General features: G+C 47.3%; 1 protein-coding gene across 1 annotated transcript in view; it reads right to left on the bottom strand.

The window, feature by feature from the left end:
* The window catches only part of stil (STIL centriolar assembly protein), a 25,531-nt gene extending 5,013 nt beyond the window's left edge, over nucleotides 1-20,518 (bottom strand). The window contains exons 1-15 of the mRNA XM_031312015.2: nucleotides 20,052-20,518; nucleotides 19,197-19,301; nucleotides 18,070-18,185; nucleotides 16,899-17,086; nucleotides 16,357-16,601; nucleotides 15,370-15,453; nucleotides 14,618-14,704; nucleotides 12,699-12,846; nucleotides 11,839-11,942; nucleotides 11,157-11,265; nucleotides 10,583-10,881; nucleotides 5,845-6,517; nucleotides 5,259-5,373; nucleotides 4,149-4,320; nucleotides 10-100 (exon numbers count right to left, since the gene is read on the bottom strand). Of these exons, the coding sequence (XP_031167875.1) occupies nucleotides 10-100; nucleotides 4,149-4,320; nucleotides 5,259-5,373; nucleotides 5,845-6,517; nucleotides 10,583-10,881; nucleotides 11,157-11,265; nucleotides 11,839-11,942; nucleotides 12,699-12,846; nucleotides 14,618-14,704; nucleotides 15,370-15,453; nucleotides 16,357-16,601; nucleotides 16,899-17,086; nucleotides 18,070-18,185; nucleotides 19,197-19,301; nucleotides 20,052-20,131 (2,616 nt within the window). The 5' untranslated portion in view covers nucleotides 20,132-20,518. The remainder of the gene's footprint in view (nucleotides 1-9; nucleotides 101-4,148; nucleotides 4,321-5,258; nucleotides 5,374-5,844; nucleotides 6,518-10,582; nucleotides 10,882-11,156; nucleotides 11,266-11,838; nucleotides 11,943-12,698; nucleotides 12,847-14,617; nucleotides 14,705-15,369; nucleotides 15,454-16,356; nucleotides 16,602-16,898; nucleotides 17,087-18,069; nucleotides 18,186-19,196; nucleotides 19,302-20,051) is intronic.
* Nucleotides 20,519-21,053: the final 535 nt, after the last annotated feature.

Here is a 21,053-nt window from a genome sequence, read left to right as displayed (position 1 = left end):
TGGTGTTACCATCAGGTTGTTGAAGAAGCTCTGCTGGTCGTCTGCAGGTCTGTACATGCTCACACTCTCTCCCAGGACGGGACTCTGCAGGCCGCTGACGCTGAAACACAACATGCAAGTGTTTGTCTTTACAGGTTAACTTTGGTATTTTTCAACCATATTTCCCCATGAAACGGTGTCTAAAGGCCATTTTATAGTCATGCGTAAAATCGACAGCGTAGCCCCGCAGACCCCTCTGCATCTACACCGTAGCCTGACATCACCTCTCGAAAAATAACTACACATCGCAGCGACGCACGTCACTCGGCCGTGGCGTGGTAGCGTTGCATTTCTCCCGACTCATTTTCTGGTTCTCCTCCTCTATAACAACATGAGATCAAGGAGAGGGTTAACTTCTCCTGGTTCTCCTCCTCTATAACAACATGAGATCAAGGAGAGGGTTAACTTCTCCTGGTTCTCCTCCTCTATAACAACATGAGATCAAGGAGAGGGTTAACTTCTCCTGGTTCTCCTCCTCTATAACAACATGAGATCAAGGAGAGGGTTAACTTCTCCTGGTTCTCCTCCTCTATAACAACATGAGATCAAGGAGAGGGTTAACTTCTCCTGGTTCTCCTTCTCTATAACAACATGAGATCAAGGAGAGGGTTAACTTCTCCTGGTTCTCCTCCTCTATAACAACATGAGATCAAGGAGAGGGTTAACTTCTCCTGGTTCTCCTCCTCTATAACAACATGAGATCAAGGAGAGGGTTAACTTCTCCTGGTTCTCCTCCTCTATAACAACATGAGATCAAGGAGAGGGTTAACTTCTCCTGGTTCTCCTTCTCTATAACAACATGAGATCAAGGAGAGGGTTAACTTCTCCTGGTTCTCCTCCTCTATAACAACATGAGATCAAGGAGAGGGTTAACTTCTCCTGGTTCTCCTCCTCTATAACAACATGAGATCAAGGAGAGGGTTAACTTCTCCTGGTTCTCCTCCTCTATAACAACATGAGATCAAGGAGAGGGTTAACTTCTCCTGGTTCTCCTTCTCTATAACAACATGAGATCAAGGAGAGGGTTAACTTCTCCTGGTTCTCCTTCTCTATAACAACATGAGATCAAGGAGAGGGTTAACTTCTCCTGCTCCAGATGTCTCACCGTGGTCAGAAAGAACAGAGGACACTTAGTTTCTCTCACTATGACTCTAGAGTCACTACTCGCTCCAAAGTTAATCGCCGTCACTCTCTCCCTTCTCCCTCGCTCTATCACCCACTCCCCACACACACACGTCGGCTCGAAGCACACACCAGCACACAAGTATAAACATCTGGCCACTTCCGTAGGCTACGGCGAGAGCTCTGCGTGGAGCCTCCTCACAACTGTAAAACGGCCTTAAGTCACCGATGGGAACAACTATCTCTGAAACTGGTCCAGTATTAAACAAGAGGTGGTGGTGCGAGGCCTTGTGCGGTAGCACAGTTGGCTCAACCAATGCGCCGGTTCTGCCTGTAGGGTTACGTTACAGCTTGGTTCTTCTTTGAAGGCACACTATGCAAGATCTGTACCTTAATAGAACAGCTTCAAAGTCATTGATGGTAAACAAACTCGTAGTAGGGCCAATCATCCTGATAGTAAAGCTGGGTGTAGGGGTGGGAACCACCAGAGGCCTCACCATACCATACCATCACCATATCATCACCATACCATATCATCACCATACCATCACCATATCATCACCATACCATCACCATACCATCACCATACCATATCATCACCATACCATCACCATATCATCACCATACCATATCATCACCATATCATCACCATACCATCACCATATCATCACCATACCATATCATCACCATATCATCACCATACCATCACCATACCATACCATCACCATACCATCACCATACCATATCATCACCATACCATATCATCACCATACCATCACCATATCATCACCATACCATATCATCACCATACCATCACCATACCATCACCATACCATATCATCACCATATCATCACCATACCATCACCATACCATACCATCACCATACCATCACCATACCATATCATCACCATACCATCACCATATCATCACCATACCATCACCATACCATATCATCACCATACCATCACCATACCATATCATCACCATACCATCACCATATCATCACCATACCATCACCATACCATATCATCACCATACCATCACCATACCATCACCATACCATCACCATACCATATCATCACCATACCATCACCATATCATCACCATACCATATCATCACCATATCATCACCATACCATCACCATACCATATCATCACCATACCATCACCATATCACCATACCATATCATCACCATACCATCACCATACCATATCATCACCATACCATATCACCACCATACCATCACCATACCATATCATCCCCATACCATATCACCACCATACCATATCACCACCATACCATCACCATACCATATCATCACCATACCATCACCATATCATCACCATACCATATCATCACCATACCATCACCATACCATATCACCACCATACCATATCATCACCATACCATATCATCACCATACCATATCATCCCCATACCATATCACCACCATACCATATCACCACCATACCATCACCATACCATATCATCACCATACCATATCATCACCATACCATATCATCACCATACCATATCACCACCATACCATATCATCACCATACCATATCATCACCATACCATCACCATACTTATGTCACGATGCAATATTATTGCGATTTTAAACATATTGCAATATTCTGCGATATATTGCAATTTATTACCTTTTTTCCAACTTCAAAATTTTTCCCAAATTCAAAGTATGTCCCCAAAAGGAAACTTTGTCAACATCTGTTTAATCTAAAAAGATATATTTCTCTGTTTGTTCATCTCACTTCAATTGTATCGCTGCTAAATGGGATTATCAAGCAGACAGACTGACCACCACATTTATAATAATAGATCCATACTTGGTGTCTGTGTATCGATATAGTATTGCCACGGAAAATATTGCGATACTATGCTGTATCGACGCCGCTGACCAAACCAGCAATGCAGGTGTGAGAGGTGGCCTCCCGCCAAATCTCGTGAGAATCACGACTTGCTTTATTTACGACGTCACACACATCAACAACCTATAAGCAGCAGCCTCTATGGACGACACTAGCACACATTTCAGACGTGAATCAAGGCAGAGTCGACGAAGAAAACAAAGAAAGCGCGATCGGAAGAGTCAAGGAAAAGAAAAGGAGAAACTGACCGCGTGAGGAACCGGACAAGAGTCCCACTCGGTCAGGCTTTCACTCGCTGGCGAGAGCTAAAAAGCAGCAAAGGTAACGTCAAATACAAGTACTCCACAGCGACTCTAGGGGTCGCTGATTGACAAGAAACGGAAACTGCATAGTATGCCTTTAATACTGGACCAGTTTCAGAGATTGTTGTTCCATCAGACACTCAGACACACACACACGGAGACAGAGAGTCCAATCCCAAAGTCCGGACTCCCAGACTTTGGTGCGCGTTCTCGTGAAATTCGTAAGGGCTTAGGGTTGTCCCAATGTGGAATTTCAAAGGGCGTGAAGGTTACACACTTACCGAGCCCTTTCAGTGAGTCTGCATCGGTGCAGACTTCACCAAAGGGAATTACCCACAGTTCAAAGCGTTGCGGCGTTTACCGCGGAGACCGTAGGGAAATCCGGGAATTACAAAAGGTAAACAACAGCACGACACCCGACCACGGAGCTCAGACCAGCCTGCTGTCCAGCTCGTAGAACAAGAGGTTGAAAACGTGGAATCAGGCAGCCGTCTCCTGGGCCTCGGCCGTGTGGAAAGCTACAAACTTAAAATGAAAATTCCCAAACCGGCTAGTGTCAGCAACATCTTTGTTATTAAACGTCGCCAAGGTAACATGTGATCTGGTGAAGTGCTGTCCCAATCCCATTTCTACCTATCTGAGCCCATGTGGCCTCACACACTCACTCACTCAGCACCTGAGATCAGTTAAGTCCTTAGTCCTCACTTTGGGATTGGGCCATAGAGTCCAGGGTGAAACCCCTGAAGTTACCCTTTAAAAAGAGAGATGCTATCTGAAGCTAACAGCTGTCTCACCTGTGCTGAGCAGAGGGGGAGCAGGCAGCCTCTTGAGCTGTGATGTCACTGTTCTGGGCTCCGCCCCCAGGCTCGTTGACGGACAGGTCGGCGTGTGAGGAAGGGGGAGGAGCCTGTTCTTCCTGATGTGGGAGGGGGAACTGGAGCGGAGTCCCCCAAAACAAACTGGCACCTGGAAACAGAGAGACATTCACACAATTCCATTTGATTTTCAAAATAAAACCAAAAAACTAAAAATGACAATTGATTTTTATCTAATTTTGATGTTTTCAACTGACCCAGAAGTGATCTCTACTAGGACGCTTTTTTATGCTTCTGAGGTTTCAACCAAAAAAAACACAGCGGGCTTGCAGCGAAAAGTTCAGACCGACTCAACTTCTATAGAAACTGCGGGGACCAGCCATGTAACAGAGATCAGACCTGTGGGGGTGTTTTGAGGGGGTGTGAGAGTCCCGTACAGGAAACAGGAAACATCACTGCCTCTATCTCTGCCACAAGGAAGATTTAAAACACCTCTCTCTCTCTCTCTCTCTCCTGAGAGAGAGAGAGAGAGAGAGAGAGAGAGAGAGAGAGAGAGAGAGAGAGAGAGAGAGAGAGAGAGAGAGAGAGAGAGAGAGAGAGAGAGACTATCACCTGTACTAAGAAATACGCTTGATGTTTATGTAAGGGAATGGTCCCCATTAGAATTATTCCTAATAGAAGAATGGTCTAGAGTAATATGTACAGGGGTAGGAATCTGAGTTTGAAAAGTGACTGAATAAGCACATGAAATATTTAATTTTGCACTGCAACTGCTAGTTTTATTTTACCTTACTCTTATTTATTTATTTTTCTTATTTTTAATTTTTTTCTTTATTATTATTATTATTATTATTATTATATATTATTATTTTTATTTTCCTTTATGTGACTGGCTGTCTTATATCACTTGTGGTTTCTTGTATTGTCTCACACAAAAAATTTAAAAAAAAAGAAATATAAAGTCTACTTGCTCGGAAATGACAGTCACAAAATGGGAAATTGGAAAACCTGAGTTGTTGAGAAAACAAGTCATTTTTTGTGTGAATGATACACAGGTCCATGGACCGACAGGGATCCCGTGTGTCTCACCTGTTCCCACGGCGATGCTGGCGGTACTTTTGGGTGTCTGAGTATCGACCTGCCGGCCGGACGACGACGACGACGACGACTGAAGTTTCCTCTGAGCCTCCAGCAACATCTGGACCTGAAGACAAACCATGACAACCTCACAAACAAACACCTGGCCAGCAAGAAGAATGGGTCATAAGAAAAGAAAGAGGAGAGGAGATCTCTAGTTCTAAGGATTGCTTCAGCATCGGTATCAGGAAATGATAATACTGTGTCAGGAGGGCAGGCAGGACTGCTGAAAAATGCTATCCATGATGAAGGATCAGCATGACTGCTGACATCCCCCCCTCCACTTCGTTATGTAAATTAAACGCTGAGGCAAGTCAGGACATTTCTCTGTATGTACATCTCCTTTTGATATTAACTTTTACATTAACACTTAAAATGAACTGCTGATTTTCTATTATACATTTGGTCAACAAGTCCTTTGTTTTTTATATAAGCCATGTATTTTATATTATGTGTGTGTGTGTGTGTGTGTGTGTGTGTGTGTGTGTGTGTGTGTAACAAATAAAGGTAAAACAGCTGTTGTTGTTGTTGTTGTTACCTGCTCCTGCAGGAGGCGGAGCTGTCGGTCCTGATGGAGGAGCAGCTGGTAGGTGTCAGACGGGATGACTCCGCCCCCTTGATGATGCACACAGGAGGAAGACACAGAGGCTGCTGCTGCTGGACGGGATGGGTGAGGAGAGGGGGAGTCTCCACACCGTGGGGCGGGGAGAGAGGGGGAGTCTCCACACTGTGGAGCGGGGAGAGAGGGGGAGTCTCCACACCGTGGGGTGGGGAGAGAGGGGGAGTCTCCACACCGAGAGACGGGGAGAGAGGGGGAGTCTCCACACCGTGGGGTGGGGAGAGAGGGGGAGTCTCCACACCGAGAGACGGGGAGAGAGGGGGAGTCTCCACACCGAGAGACGGGGAGAGAGGGGGAGTCTCCACACCGTGGGGTGGGGAGAGAGGGGGAGTCTCCACACCGTGGGGCGGGGAGAGAGGGGGAGTCTCCACACCGAGAGACGGGGAGAGAGGGGGAGTCTCCACACCGTGGGGCGGGGAGAGAGGGGGAGTCTCCACACCGTGGGGCGAGGGGAGGGTGGCTGCAGGGACAGGGAGGAGGGGTGGCAGAGAGATGGATGGAGGGTGGAGGAACAGAAACAGGTGGATGGTTGTTGGAAGGAGGAGGAGGAGTGTGGGGATGAGAGGAAGGAGCAGCAGCAGCAGGGTGGAGACTGGAGGGAGGAAGACAGGTGTTGCAGGGTTATTACGGTAACGTAAAACAAGCTGTGGAAAACATTTGTAGTACACTGGAACTAAATAAAAACTAAAACCTTCAAGAAAAACTTAACGTAAACTATACGGCCAGGTTAAAGAACTGGTAAGAATGAGTCGGGCCGCGCAAGGACACGAAGGCCGAACCGAGCGCTGTCTGAAACCAGACCGGCTGCTCCGCTCCTTTTTCCTGGAAACCGTGACAGCTGCAGTGATCAAAATGTTACTCATTTAAATAGTTATAGATGGGCAGCAACTAGGGATGTAACTATTACCAGTGTAACTGGAAACCACGATCAAAATGTGACGATAACAATTACCGTTTTCGTTTAAAATATCATTATTATTATGTGGAAACTGCATGTTCCCAGCTTCATCCGAGTGTCCTGAAGTCGTCGCGCAGCGCCCTGCGTAGCCTCCAACGTGCGTTTCTTAAAGTTGGAATCATGGCGGAAGGAGGAGATGACAGCACTCAGGACATTTATCAGCCCTGTTAGAGGACTAAATCTGAAGCATGGGCATATTTAGGTTATTATAAGAATGCCGAAGGACAGTTGATTGAAGATAGTTTTGTAATATAATAAACACGGTTACACTGAACGGTCAGAAAAACCTCTGACACAGAGAGAGGAGACGAGAGGACGGGGAAGCCCATCTACCAACCACATAGGTGTGATTGGCAAAGGACAAAAAAGCAGGAAAATATACGGCGCACCCATGACGCTGCGACAGCCCCCTCCCCCCCTCATTTTTAAAAAAAAAATAAACCATTAAATGGCCCTTTCTGGAGAGTTTTGTGCGAAGAAATGGAGAAATTGAGTCTTACATGATATGTAGGTATTAGGGCATTTAGCATTTACATTACTGTTAATCAGTCATCACTTGATCACACATTGCATTACCTTGTTATAATATAAATAATAATAGTGCCACATGAAGAGACAGTGCAGCATATGACAGTAGCAACAGCTGAGAAGATTTGGGTCTGTGGTGACCAGGTCCACCTCACACACACTTCCTTCTCCTATTCTCTCTCCTTACTACCACACCCACACCAACACACACACACCCACACACACACACACCCACACCCACACACACCCACACACACACACCCACACACACACCCACACCCACACACACCCACACACACACACCCACACACACCAGCCCACATTACCACGCCCATGCAGCCCCACCCACGGACATTTACGGATTTTTAAACATTTAATGTAACTGGCAAACAATGCTTTCTACTTTTTAAAGAGCACACGTTTATAACTAATTTTTATTTATGCCGTTTGTATGCTGTTACTGTCATTCTCTACAGTATGGAGGTATGTAGTATGTATGTTGTCACTGTCTGTTCAATTGTCCGTGTTTCTCTGTTGACACTGTACATATTAAGTTATAACTCTAACTCTGCAATTTAAATGTTTTTTATGGCTGTCTGTGATTATACTTCAGGGTTTTTCCTTGCTCAGAATTTGTCTTTGTGGGAACACACAAATCAGGGGGGGGAGGGGGTCTGGGTGTCCTCCCCCAGGACATTCTGAGGGTAAAAGACTTCAATTCCTGCATTCTGATACATTTTTAGGCACCAATTTATGGTAAAAATGTCAAAATTCTGGTGGCAGGTAACAATTCAAAATACAAAATATAATGGAATATTATTATATTCAGTAGTCCAGTAAGGAGGCTTTCACATCCGGCCGGATACAACAACACTTGACCCTAAAGTCCAGTTGTTTGTAGGATTGACTTAGGCTACTTAATCAGTGATGTTGAATATAGCCTTGAGTGTAACGGACCACCACAGTTCATACATACATGTGAACCGCAGATTAATTGCAGAGTTTAACCTACATAGTGTAAAACTACTACGTGAATGGGGCACAGCAGAAAGACAGAGCAGAGCGACGCTGCTTGTTCAGGGTTTTCATGTGTACTCCTGTAGGCCTACACTTCGCATCAGGTGTTAAAACCAACTGTACCGAATTAGACTACTATTTAACGCGAGATGTTTTTAACCGCTAATGAAACTGTCTCAATTTAATACTGATGCCGTCAGACGGCCGCGCGGACAGACAGCAGTCGGAGTTCCGGCAGAGCTCTGCGCCGGTCAGCAGCAGCTTCTCACTGTACAGCCGGTCCCCCAGAGCAGCATGGTCACCAGGAGGGTCCAGCCTGAACCCTGCAAACAGAGATCCCGTTTGAAGGTGACATGCTTGATTTTGACTGAACGTCCCAATTTAAGTAACCTCTGATCGGGTCGTAGCAAATTAAGTAGCTACACTAAGTTTAAGATTAGGTGTTGGTCATTCTCAACACCTTTCTACCCCCCCCCCCCACACACACACACACACACACACACACACACACACTTATCAACTCTGGACTCTGTGCTGCTGCCAGCCTGTGTAATGTACGTTACTCACCGTCGATCGACTGTTAGCTTCAGCTGGCTAACGTTAGCTGTCAACCTCCCGACTAGCTAGTGATCTAGCGAGGATTAGCCCTTCAGACCACAGTGGACTTCAGTGGACTCTCCATCCAATCTCCCGACTGGACCTTCGTCTACCACAACTGCCGGACTCTTTCAAATACATGTACTCCCTGTCTCCGCCGATCACTTGGTAGCGTTGGTCAGCTGTCAGCTTACGCCAGCTAGCTTCTGTTAGCTTCGACCGACTGACGGCTCGCCCAGCACATCTGTTCGCTGTAGAGCTCTTTTAGCCATGTTTCCTGGCTCAACACTAAGTTAGTGTGGGCCACTACCTTTCTGCACTGCCGAAAATGGTGCTCCTAAAATATTCCTCACTGCAACTTCTCAGCGTCATCTGCTACGTCGCTTCAGCTTGCATTGCCAACATAAAATAAAAATATTGTCCCATTGTCGGCTTCAGCTAAGAAGATAGTTCGCCCCCACACATCTAAAATTCTTATTCAAATAACCTTCCGCAACGATTGCAGGCTCTTTGGTGGAGCTCTGCTCTGAATGAAGTTACATCGTGACAAATTAATGGACCACTTGCGGAGTGATATGAAGACATGAGTCAGAGGCACAAAAAACGTTGACAGCAGTGACCGGTCATTATGTTTACCAATACCCCCGACCTGTGCCTTGCGACACCCCCCCCCCAAAAAAAAAAATGATTTACGAGAGCTTCATTTTCAGGTCAGAAAAGCCGGATTTCCGGAATTATCCAGAAGAATCACACCCCTGCAACCAATCAGTTATTAGTATCTGGAGACGCAGCCATTGTATGTGATGACGACAGGACGTAGTTTTGTCACGTAGAGATCTTTAGTGTGCTTGCATAACCGCAGTGTGAAACCAAAACTTACTGGATCAAATGTTACAACTAGGGATGTCCCGATCAGGTTTTTTTGCCCTCGAGTCCGAGTCATTTGATTTTGAGTATTTACCGATACCGAGTCCCGATCCGATACTTCTATAATATATAAAAAAAAAGAATGAAGAAGAGCGAAAAAACAGATCCAGGATGTTCCTTATTTTTTATTTAATTCACCTTATTTTAACATTCAACAACTCTGTTAACAAACAGAGCCCTTCTGTTACATATCTCACAGTTTGCTATGGCAATGTTGTTGTCATCAACTTCATAATCCCTCCAGACCGCAGACATACTCGCGCTTTCCGCTTCAAGCTGCTTCCGTGTTCTACTTTAACCAATAGCGTCTCTGCAACAAAGTGATGTCATGCCGCACGCGTTGCTGTTTCTGTGTGGAGTCAAAAGGGTCTAACTCTGGGCCACCGCATAACTATAGATGTGTTAAAAAATAATGAGAATATATATACATATATATCCCAGTCCTGATCGGGAGGTAATGTCCGATTCCGATCGAGTCTGAAACCACGTGACCAGATCTGGACATCCCTAGTTACAATGGAACTAAAACATGAACCTTGGTTCAGACTTTCAGGTGTGAAAGCACCCTAAGACTAAACAAAAAGTGAAATTGAAAAGACTGAAACAACATGAGAAGTAAGTGATAGTAACCTCTGAGTGTTGTGGTGAGGGTGTGCAGGGCGGAGTCCCGGGGAGGAGAAGATGGAGGTGCAGTCGTAGGTTTGGGCGGAGCAGCAGCTGCAGGGCGGCTGTAGGTTGGAGTATGGCGTGCTGTGGAGGTGAGGGGGGGCTGCAGGTCTGTTTACTGTTGGAGGGGCAGACTTCCTGTCAGCAGCAGCAGCAGGAGGTCTGTGGGCGGAGCCTGCGTCCTGCCAGCTGTTCTGATTGGAGACGAAGCTGCTGTCAATCAGCAGAGAAAGTTCAGGAACAGACGGCTGAACTCTGCGAGCCTGAAACAGAAAAACACTCCTAAAGAAGCCAGAACTAAGACACAAAGCTTACGTTATGTCTGGAATTTTGTTGCCAAGTCAAACATCCAAATGTCAGTTTTTAGGTGAACTACATGTCTGTACGTCTTATGTTTTAGTAGAATAAAACCAGAAAGCTATGAAGTATAATGTTTGCAAGTTCGTTAGCTTACTAACAGCTAACTTGTCCTCTCTGCTGTTTTTAGATATCTACAGGCCCTTTGTTATACGTCTGACCTGTAACACCTGTGACTGACCTGCTGAGCGGGGAGGTGGGGGCTCGGGGACGGGCGGGGAGACAAGTCTTCATCCTCAACCCCCGAGTCCTGATCGCTGACAGAGAGACCAGCAGCCGAGGGGGCAGCTCTGAGGACAGAGAAGACCAGTTCAGGAGACAACAAAATAAACATCCATCAGGACAGTCTCTGTCTGTCTCTGTGTGTGTGTGTGTGTGTGTGTGTGTGTGTCTGCGTGTGTCTGTTTGTCTCTGTCTGTCTGTGTGTGTGTGTGTGTGTGTGTGTGTGTGTGTGTGTGTGTGTGTGTGTGTGTGTGTGTGTCTCTGTCTGTCTGTCTCTGTGTGTGTGTGTCTCTGTCTGTCTGTCTCTGTGTGTGTGTGTGTGTGTGTGTGTGTGTGTGTGTGTGTGTGTGTGTCTGCGTGTGTGTGTGTGTCTCTGTCTGTCTGTCTCTGTGTGTGTGTGTGTGTGTGTGTCTGCGTGCGTGTGTCTCATGTAAACTCGTTAAGATGTGGCAGTAATCAGAGCGTGAACCTTTCTCTGTCACTGCACACAGGGTCTCTGTGTGTGTCTGTCAGTGTGTGTCTGTCTGGGGTCTCTCTGTGTGTCAGTGTGTGTCTGTCTGGTGTCTCTCTGTGTGTCAGTGTGTGTCTGTGTGTGGTGTGTCTCTCTGTGTGCAGGTCCAGAGAGCAGGAGACTCTGGTACCTGTTGAAGGAGGTCTGAGCCTCTCTGAAGATCTCCGTCTGGCGGCGGTGATCCTCTGAGCCGAGCTCACAGCGCAGAGTCTGACCCTCCACCGAGACCGCCTGCTGAAGACAGACATCAGTTGAGACAGTTTTATATAGGGATGCACCAAATCCAGGATTTGGGTTTGGATTCGGCTGAATATTGGGCTTTTTGACGGGGTTGGGTTTCAGCGGAGGCTTAGAAATTTTTTCCCAGGGAACTGAACCCTACGCTTGCACTCCGCGCGCTACGCTGGTCGCCGTAATGACGGCGCCGTTGATTACGGGAAGGTGTTTACGTAGGTGGAGCGTTCAATGCAGTAGGCTGTGAGAAAGTGAAAATGGAACTCGCGAGCAGAAAAAGCGCCACACGCCCAACCCGCAATGCCGACCTGTCCCACAGCGGCAAGGACCCCAAATAATACACTCTACAGACAGCAGCCAAAATGCAGCAACTTCAGGTACGGCAAAGGAAGGACAGTCACGGCTAAAAACTGGTGTTAACCAGACAGTGCCCAACATGCTTTCATCATACACTGGTTAGCGAAAATTTGCCAAACTAAATTGTCACTCATCTGGCGATAGCGATGTGCTTTCCTACGATGTGAAGAGCGTGTGAATTCAACATTAAGTTGTTCCAGTGAACTATTTTAGAGGCTGTGGATGATGTTTCCTTCATTAGTGTGTTTACTGTGTTCATGGACTGAAGACGGGAGGAGGATTCAGCAGAATCTCAACCAGGGGATTCAGGATTCAGCTGAACCCCAAAAATCTGGATTTGGTGCATCCCTAGTTTTATAACTGGTGTACAGGGAACCCAGCTTCAGTGTATGTTGTTACCTGGTAGAGTGTGACACGCTGGGAGGCGGTCAGCAGGCGGTAGTCCAGCTGTGGACCAGATGTTGATCCTCGACACTGGAAGAACTGAGGAGCTCTGTGGGTCGAACCGAACAGGACGAGGAGGAAACAGCCGCTCTCAGACAGAACTCTGAAACACAGAAACACCACTCAGGGCTCCTGCACATCAGCTGCGTGGCGTGAGCGTGTCGGCTGCGTGGCGTGAGTGTGTCGGCTGCGTGAGCGTGTCGGCGTGAACGTGTCAGCTGCGTGGCGTGAGCGTGTCGGCTAGGTGGCGTGAGCGTGTCGGCTAGGTGGCGTGAGCGTGTCGGCTGCGTGGCGTGAGCGTGTCGGCTAGGTGGCGTGAACGTGTCGGCTAGGTGGCGTGAACGTGTCAGCTGCGTGGCGTGAGCGTGTCAGCTGCGTGGCGTGAGCGTGTCAGCTGCGTGGCGTGAGCGTGTCAGCTGCGTGGCGTGAGCGTGTCAGCTGCGTGGCGTGAGCGTGTCAGCTGCGTGAGCGTGTCAGCTGCGTGAGCGTGTCAGCTGCGTGGTGTGAGCGTGTCAGCTGCGTGGTGTGAGCGTGTCAGCTGCGTGGCGTGAGCGTGTCAGCTGCGTGGTGTGAGCGTGTCAGCTGCGTGGCGTGAGCGTGTCAGCTGCGTGGCGTGAGCGTGTCAGCTGCGTGAGCGTGTCAGCTGCGTGGTGTGAGCGTGTCGGCTGCGTGGCGTGAGCGTGTCGGCCGCGTGGTGTGAGCGTGTCAGCTGCGTGAGCGTGTCAGCTGCGTGAGCGTGTCAGCTGCGTGAGCATGTCAGCTGCGTGGCGTGAGCGTGTCAGCTGCGTGGCGTGAGCGTGTCAGCTGCGTGAGCGTGTCAGCTGCGTGAGCGTGTCAGCTGCGTGGTGTGAGCGTGTCAGCTGCGTGGCGTGAGCGTGTCAGCTGCGTGGCGTGAGCGTGTCAGCTGCGTGGCGTGAGCGTGTCGGCTGCGTGGTGTGAGCATGTCAGCTGCGTGAGCGTGAGCGTGTCAGCTGCGTGGCGTGAGCGTGTCAGCTGCGTGGCGTGAGCGTGTCGGCTGCGTGAGCGTGTCGGCTGCGTGGCGTGAGCGTGTCGGCTAGGTGGCGTGAACGTGTCGGCTGCGTGGCGTGAGCGTGTCAGCTGCGTGGCGTGAGCGTGTCAGCTGCGTGGCGTGAGCGTGTCAGCTGCGTGGCGTGAGCGTGTCGGCTGCGCGAGCGTGTCAGCTGCGTGGCGTGAGCGTGTCGGCTGCGCGAGCGTGTCAGCTGCGTGGCGTGAGCGTGTCGGCTGCGTGGTGTTAACAGCTAAATAGAATAGGAAAAGATGTTTATATGTCATTTTGACACAAATACATATTAATAAATGACATGTTCATGTTTGAAAGTCTCGAGGTTTTGACATAAATGAAGATATAAATGTATTTTTAAAATTGTATTTCAATTGGATTCTGATAAAACAATAACATGGACTTTATTATCTCAGGAAAGGGAATATAAATATAAATATATATATATATATATAAATATAAATATATATATATATATATATATATATAAATATAAATATATATATATATATATATATATATATATATATATATATATATATATATATATATATATATATATATGCAAACAAAAATTTTGACAAAATAAAGTTGAAGAACACGCTATTATTTCATTTTATCAATGGAAAACATGCATGTGTCCAGACGAGACTAGCAGCAGCAGCGCCGCGTCAGACACCTTTCTGGTGTGTAAAGACGTAGAAAACGCCACGCAGCCGCCACGCCAACCTCACGCCATGCAGCCAGTGTGCACTGACTCCACAAGAACAGGCTACAAGAGTTGGGTCCATTTACGGTGTAACACCGGTCCAAGCCTACAGTCTACTGAAGTGGATCCAACAGGTGAACTCACCTGTCCTGGAGGGCGGAGCTACACAGGAACCTCAGACACCAGGCCCACACCTGAGGGTTGTAGACGTGGACGACTCCACTCAGCCAGCTGTCACACAGGAACAGGAAGTACAGTCAGACATGCATGTGGGGTTATTAACACAGACTCAGGGACGAGCAGCGCTGGAAAGGAACTAAGTACATCTACTCCAGTACTGTACTTCAGTCCAAATGTTGAGGTACTTGTACTTTACTTGAGTTTTCTTTTCATGCCACTTTCTACCAGACAGACAGACAGACAGACAGAGACACAGACAGACAGGCAGACAGACAGACAGTTGATTGACTGTTTGGATTGTTTCCAGTATCTAAACTGGAGGATTGTTCTTTATTTTGAATACTTTAACTACATAGTCCTGATGAGACTTACAGACTTTAACTGAAGGAACATTTCACTGCAGGACATTAACTTGTAGCAGAGTATTATTACAGTGGCTTTTTTCTCTTTGTCTGTAGGATACAACGTGTAGGCTGGAGCACCACAATACTTAATTCACAAGTGTCTGACACATGTTATACCTTTAACAAACATTAAAAGGCATATATTTCCTCTCCCTGCGATTTGGATCCATATTGCGATTTCGATTAAATTGTGATTAATTGTGCAGCCCTACTTTTACTGCAGTAAAGTATGTGAATACTTGCTCCAGCGATCTGCTGAACGAGAGGAGTTTGTAACTCTCTCTCCTGATTGTGGTCTAAGGAAACACTCACAGTCCGACCAGCGGCAGGCTGGACGCTTTAGGATCTGACTCCAGCAGCAGCAGCAGCTTCCTGGTCTGATCCATGGTCAGAAACCTGCAGACACAAACCACAGTCCGTCACAACAACCCTCCTTCTCCACGGGAATATCACCCTGGACTCTCCGTCTCCATGTCTCTGGAACTGGTCCAGTATTAAACCAGAACCAGGCTGTAATGTAACCCTACAGGACTAATGCTCAGCAGCAGTTAGAGTCACAGGCTCCACGCAGAGCTTTCACCCTAACCTACGTACTGTAAGTGACCTGAAGTTTATACTTGTGGGTGTCTGTGTGTGTCTCTTTGTGCGTCTGTGTGTGTGTGTGTGTGTCTGTGTCTCTTTGTGTGTGTGTGTGTGTGTGTGTGTGTGTGTGTGTGTGTGTCTGTGTGTTTGTGTGTGTGTGTCTTTGTGTCTCTTTGTGTGTGTGTGTGTTTGTGTGTGTGTGTGTGTGTGTGTGTGTGTGTCTCTGTGTCTCTTTGTGTGTGTGTGTGTGTGTGTGTGTCTCTGTGTGTGTGTGTGTGTCTCTGTGTCTCTTTGTGTGTGTGTGTGTGTGTGTGTGTGTGTGTGTGTGTGTGTCTCTGTGTGTGTGTGTGTGTGTCCCTGTGTGTGTGTCCGTGTGTGTGTGTGTGTGTGTCCGTGTGTGTGTGTGTGTGTGTGTGTGTGTGCGTGCGTGTGTCCCTGTGTGTGTGTGTGTGTGTGTGTGTGTGTGAGTCCCTGTGTGTGTGTGTGTGTGTGTGTGTGTGTATGTGTCCCTGTGTGTGTGTGTGTGTGTGTGTGTGTGTGTGTGTCCCTGTGTGTCCGTGTCCCTGTGTGTGTGTGTGTGTGTGTGTGTGTGTGTGTGTGTGTGGTAGAGAGAGTGAGAGAGTGATGGTGATTATCTTCAGAGTGAGTAGTGACTCCCCTGTTCTTTGTGACCAGGGTAAAGTACTGTGATGTAAGTGAAGAGGAAGTGGTTCTCACCCTCTCTGTCGGTTGGCGTGCAGCGGCGGGCGGTTGGCGCCGGTCAGACTCCGCAGCAGAGCGGTGGGGATGATGGGAACGGCTCGGACCGGCTGGACGTCCACGCTGACGGACGGACAGACGGCCGACCAGCTGAGGGAGAACGCCGCGGCGTCCGACTGCTGAGAGCAGACGACACGACCTCTGACCCTCAACAGCTGAGACAGATCCAGAGTCTGTCTGCCGCTCACACACTGCTGCAACACCTGAGAGACAGACAGGTGAGACAGACAGAGAGAGAGAGAGAGGAGACAAAGAGAGAGAGACAGACAGAGAGGAAGACAGACAGAGAGAGAGACAGCGAGACAGAGAGAGACAGACAGACAGACAGACAGACAGACAGAGAGATTTACCGTCACTATAAAAGAACTCTTGTTGTGATTTGAAGGCTGGTTTACGTCTTAACACCCAACTACAACTGCTCCAGGTCCTGGTCCTTTAAGGTCCACCTGTCAGAGGCCGTGTGTCTCTGACTGGACAGAGGACATCAGTGTCCCACTCACCTTGAAGCAGTGATGCAGCTCAGCCTCTGATTGGACGACGGCGTCAGACGAGGTGACAGTCTCTGCGGAGAACAGACAGGGAACCAGGACGTCTCCTGGCAGCAGCGCGGTGGGGACGCGGCCTGCGGCGCCGGGCTGGTCCCGACCCGGGTCGAACCGGTCCAGAGTCACAGTGACCCCCTCCTCATCTGGACCCAAACAGACACAAGGACAGGGCTCAACATTTAGGGTCCTATTTTAAAGATCTGAGGTCACGGCGTGCAGCGCCTGGTGCAGGTGCGTTTAGGGCGTGTCCAAATCCACTTTTACTAGTTTGACGGCGGTAAAAAGTGTCCGTGTGCCGGGGTCATGGTTCTAAAGGGTTGTACTTAGTGTCTTCATTAATCAGAGGGGTGTTTTGGGCGTAACATGCAATCAACCAATCAGAGATCATCTCCCATTCCCTTTAAAAGCCAGGCGCTTTGGACCTTGGAGCATTGCTATTATGATGAGGATTTACACCGGAATATTTATATTTGTAATCTTCTGCATGTGTGTGTGCTGCTGTGCGTCCCTGTGTGCGTGCGTGTGTGTGTGTGTGTGTGTGTGTGTGTGTGTGTGTGTGTGTGTGTGTGTGTGCGCTGTGCACGAGCCTAGGAGCATTTTACTAATGCTCTGTTAAAATAACAATGAAATGCTGCGTTATTGACTTTAGACCAGGTTTTTGTTGGTCAATGGTACCATCACTTCCTGCTGCCTCAAGATAGCAATACTCCCAGAATGCACCTGAACACACCTCCCTGTAAGACCAGCACGCCCAGAATGCACCTGAACACACCTCCCTGTAAGACCAGCCATGGGCCACAGATGGGAGCAGGTGCATTTGCTGTTTAAACAACGTGGGCGCTAGACGAGAAACTGACAACTGGGTCGGTCTTAAACTAGCAGAGACACTTGGGTCAGGCTTTGCGCTGCACCGGGTGCAGGATAGGACCAGTAGGGTTTCTTTGACTTGTCCGGTTGGGAACGTGAAAAAAAAGTCTACTTGCTGAAGTCAATTTTTACTGGCCCTTTTACAAATTGCATCAGATTTTTTTTTCCTGGGAAAAAAATACCGTATGAGTTAAAGTGGAGCCTGCTGGGTGTAACTGGACCAATCAGAGTGGAGGGTGAGATGAAGGTGAACCGTTACCTGCGTCGACACACAGCGAGCCCAGGAGGAAACACAGGAGGTGGGGCTTGTTGCTGTGACGGGCGTGCCGCTGAGCCAGACGCAGAGCTTTCTCCAGCAGCACCAGACGAGGCTTTCTAGAATCAGAGAGGATGTACTACTACAGTCAGTTACACTTAGAAGGATGTACTACTACAGTCAGTTACACTTAGAAGGATGTACTACTACAGTCAGTTACACTTAGAAGGATGTACTACTACAGTCAGTTACACTTAGAAGGATTTACTACTACAGTCAGTTACACTTAGAAGGATTTACTACTACAGTCAGTTACACTTAGAAGGATTTACTACTACAGTCAGTTACACTTAGAAGGAGAAGACGCTACTTAAAAACTAAACTAAGTAGAGTAGATGGAGCTCCATTCTACAGATACTGATGCACTTTCATTCTTCTCCGTGCTCTTTAAAAGGAGTGTGTGCGTGTGTGTGTGTGTGTGTGTGTGTGTGTGTGTGTCTGTCTGCATGTGTGTCTCTGTGTGCGTCTCTATGTATGTGTGTGTGTGTGTGTGTGTGTGTGTGTGTGTGTCTGCGTGTGTGTCTCTGTGTGTTTCTGCGTGTGCGTGTGTGTGTCTCTGTGTGTTTCTGCGTGTGTGTGTGTGTGTGTGTGTGTGTGTGTCTCTGTGTGTGTGTGTCTTAGTGTGTGTGTCTCTGTGTCTCTGCGCGTGTGTGTGTGTGTGTGTGTGTGTGTCTTAGTGTGTGTGTCTCTGTGTCTCTGCGTGTGTGTGTGTGTGTGTGTGTGTCTTAGTGTGTGTGTCTCTGTGTCTCTGCGTGTGTGTGTGTGTGTGTGTGTGTGTGTGTCTTAGTGTGTGTGTCTCTGTGTCTCTGCGTGTGTGTGTGTGTGTGTGTCTTAGTGTGTGTGTCTCTGTGTCTCTGCGTGTGTGTGTGTGTGTGTGTGTGTGTGTGTGTGTGTGTCTTAGTGTGTGTGTCTCTGTGTCTCTGCGTGTGTGTGTGTGTGTGTGTGTCTTAGTGTGTGTGTCTCTGTGTCTCTGCGTGTGTGTGTGTGTGTGTGTGTGTGTGTGTGTGTGTGTGTGTGTGTGTGTCTTTGTGTGTGTGTCTCTGTGTCTCTGTGTGTCTGCGTGTGTGTACCTGTGAGTGCAGAGCTGGAGGCGGAGCTTGTCTCCTGCAGGGCTGTTGTCCCACAGAGCTGACCTGGTTTTGGGGAAGCTGAGTGGAGTCAGAGAGGTCATGGTTCTGAACAACAGGAGAGAAGAGAGAAGGTCAGCTCCTCTAACTGCTCTCCTTTCTTCTTAATGTCTGACCTCATCATTATCTTCATTCATACATCTCATCTATAACATGTCAGAAACTGCACTACTACATTTCACAGATTCAAAAAGATATATTCAGCTAATAAATGATGACGTATTATCACAGATTAAACTCTACCAGCTGCTGCATTAAAGTAATTAACACATTAATGCAGCAATCATTACAATACAACAATATGAAATAACATTATTCTGCAGAATCAGGACTTTTACTTTTGGTGTTTTGAGTCCGGTGAGTCCTCTGTCTTTTTTCACCTGCTGAGTTCTGAATACAGTTACTGTCTTTGTAATAGATTACTTGAAGGGATTACTTTATGTGTGCAGTGAGAGAAGACACAGTGAAGTACTCCTAAAGTAATCCAAAGTATTTTTTTATTTAGTTGAACTGAAGGTGGAAAGTAACTAAGTATATTTACTCAAGTACGGTACTTAAGTACAAATGTAAGGGTACTTGTACTTTACTTGAGTATTTTCCATGTTGCGCGCACACACACACACACACACACACACACACAGAAACAGAGAGAGACAGACACACACACAGAAACAGAGAGAGACACACACACACACACACACACACACACACACACACACACACACACACACACACACACACACACACACACACACACACACACACACACCTGAATGAATGCTAACATCTTTAACTCACCTTGCTCTCACGTTTTCTGGAGTAAAAACCGTTTCAAACACTCCGGACGGAAGATCCTGGAGGTTCACCGGGCAACTCATCCCTGCTGTGGCCGACAGAACGGCTCTATTAACGGACACTCCACGCAGGAAACACCGCGGCTCGAGAGTTCAGCTAACAACTGCTACAAGTTAGCCCCGTTAGCTCCCTCAGTTAGCTCCCTCCGTTAGCTTCGTTAGCTCCCTCCGTTAGCTTCACATACGACGAAGCTCGAGTCATCCGGACGATAGCTAAACGTCTAATAAAGTGACAAACGTTGAGTTTACCTCCGTTTATGTGAATCTATTTATGAAAGTGTGTCCGTAAACAGCCCGAAGTCAACAACAAGATGAACGCTGTTTGATTATGGCGCTGTTTCTACAGCCAACTGGCGGGGCGAAGCAACCAGCCAATAGGAAGCTTCGCCGAAGCGATTCTGACCAATGGCGTGCCTTCTTATTCTTCTGCTTCTTTGTGGTTTATGGCGGTTGTAACACAACGATATGGCGCATTACCGCCACCAGCTGGTATGTATCAGGATCTCTAGTGTTTACCACTTCAATGTTTATAAGTTGATTATTTATTTGATTAATCTTTCCGGACCTCCAGCCTTAAATACCAATCAGAAGCAGACCTTCCTATAGAAGCTTATATCTGCATTTAATTATCCATGAGGAAATAGTTGTTATTTTAGGAAATGTTTCACTGTTGGTTTTTATGCATCTATAACTACCTGTGTGTGTGTGTGTGTGTGTGTGTGTGTGTGTGTGTGTGTGTGTGTGTGTGTGTGTGTGTGTGTGTGTGTGTGTGTGTGTGTGTGTGTGTGTGTGTGTGTGTGTCTGTGGCACATCATCATCAACTATTGGTACATTACTCTGATTTCAGTCATATGACATGTTTTTGTTTCCAACTTAAATATTTAGTCAAAAGATACTCATTTATATGAATATAAGCAATATATGTATATATATATATATATATATA

This window comes from Sander lucioperca, chromosome 11, assembly GCF_008315115.2.
Source record: "Sander lucioperca isolate FBNREF2018 chromosome 11, SLUC_FBN_1.2, whole genome shotgun sequence".
NCBI lineage: Eukaryota > Metazoa > Chordata > Actinopteri > Perciformes > Percidae > Sander > Sander lucioperca.
This window is presented reverse-complemented; position numbering and strand designations above follow the sequence as displayed.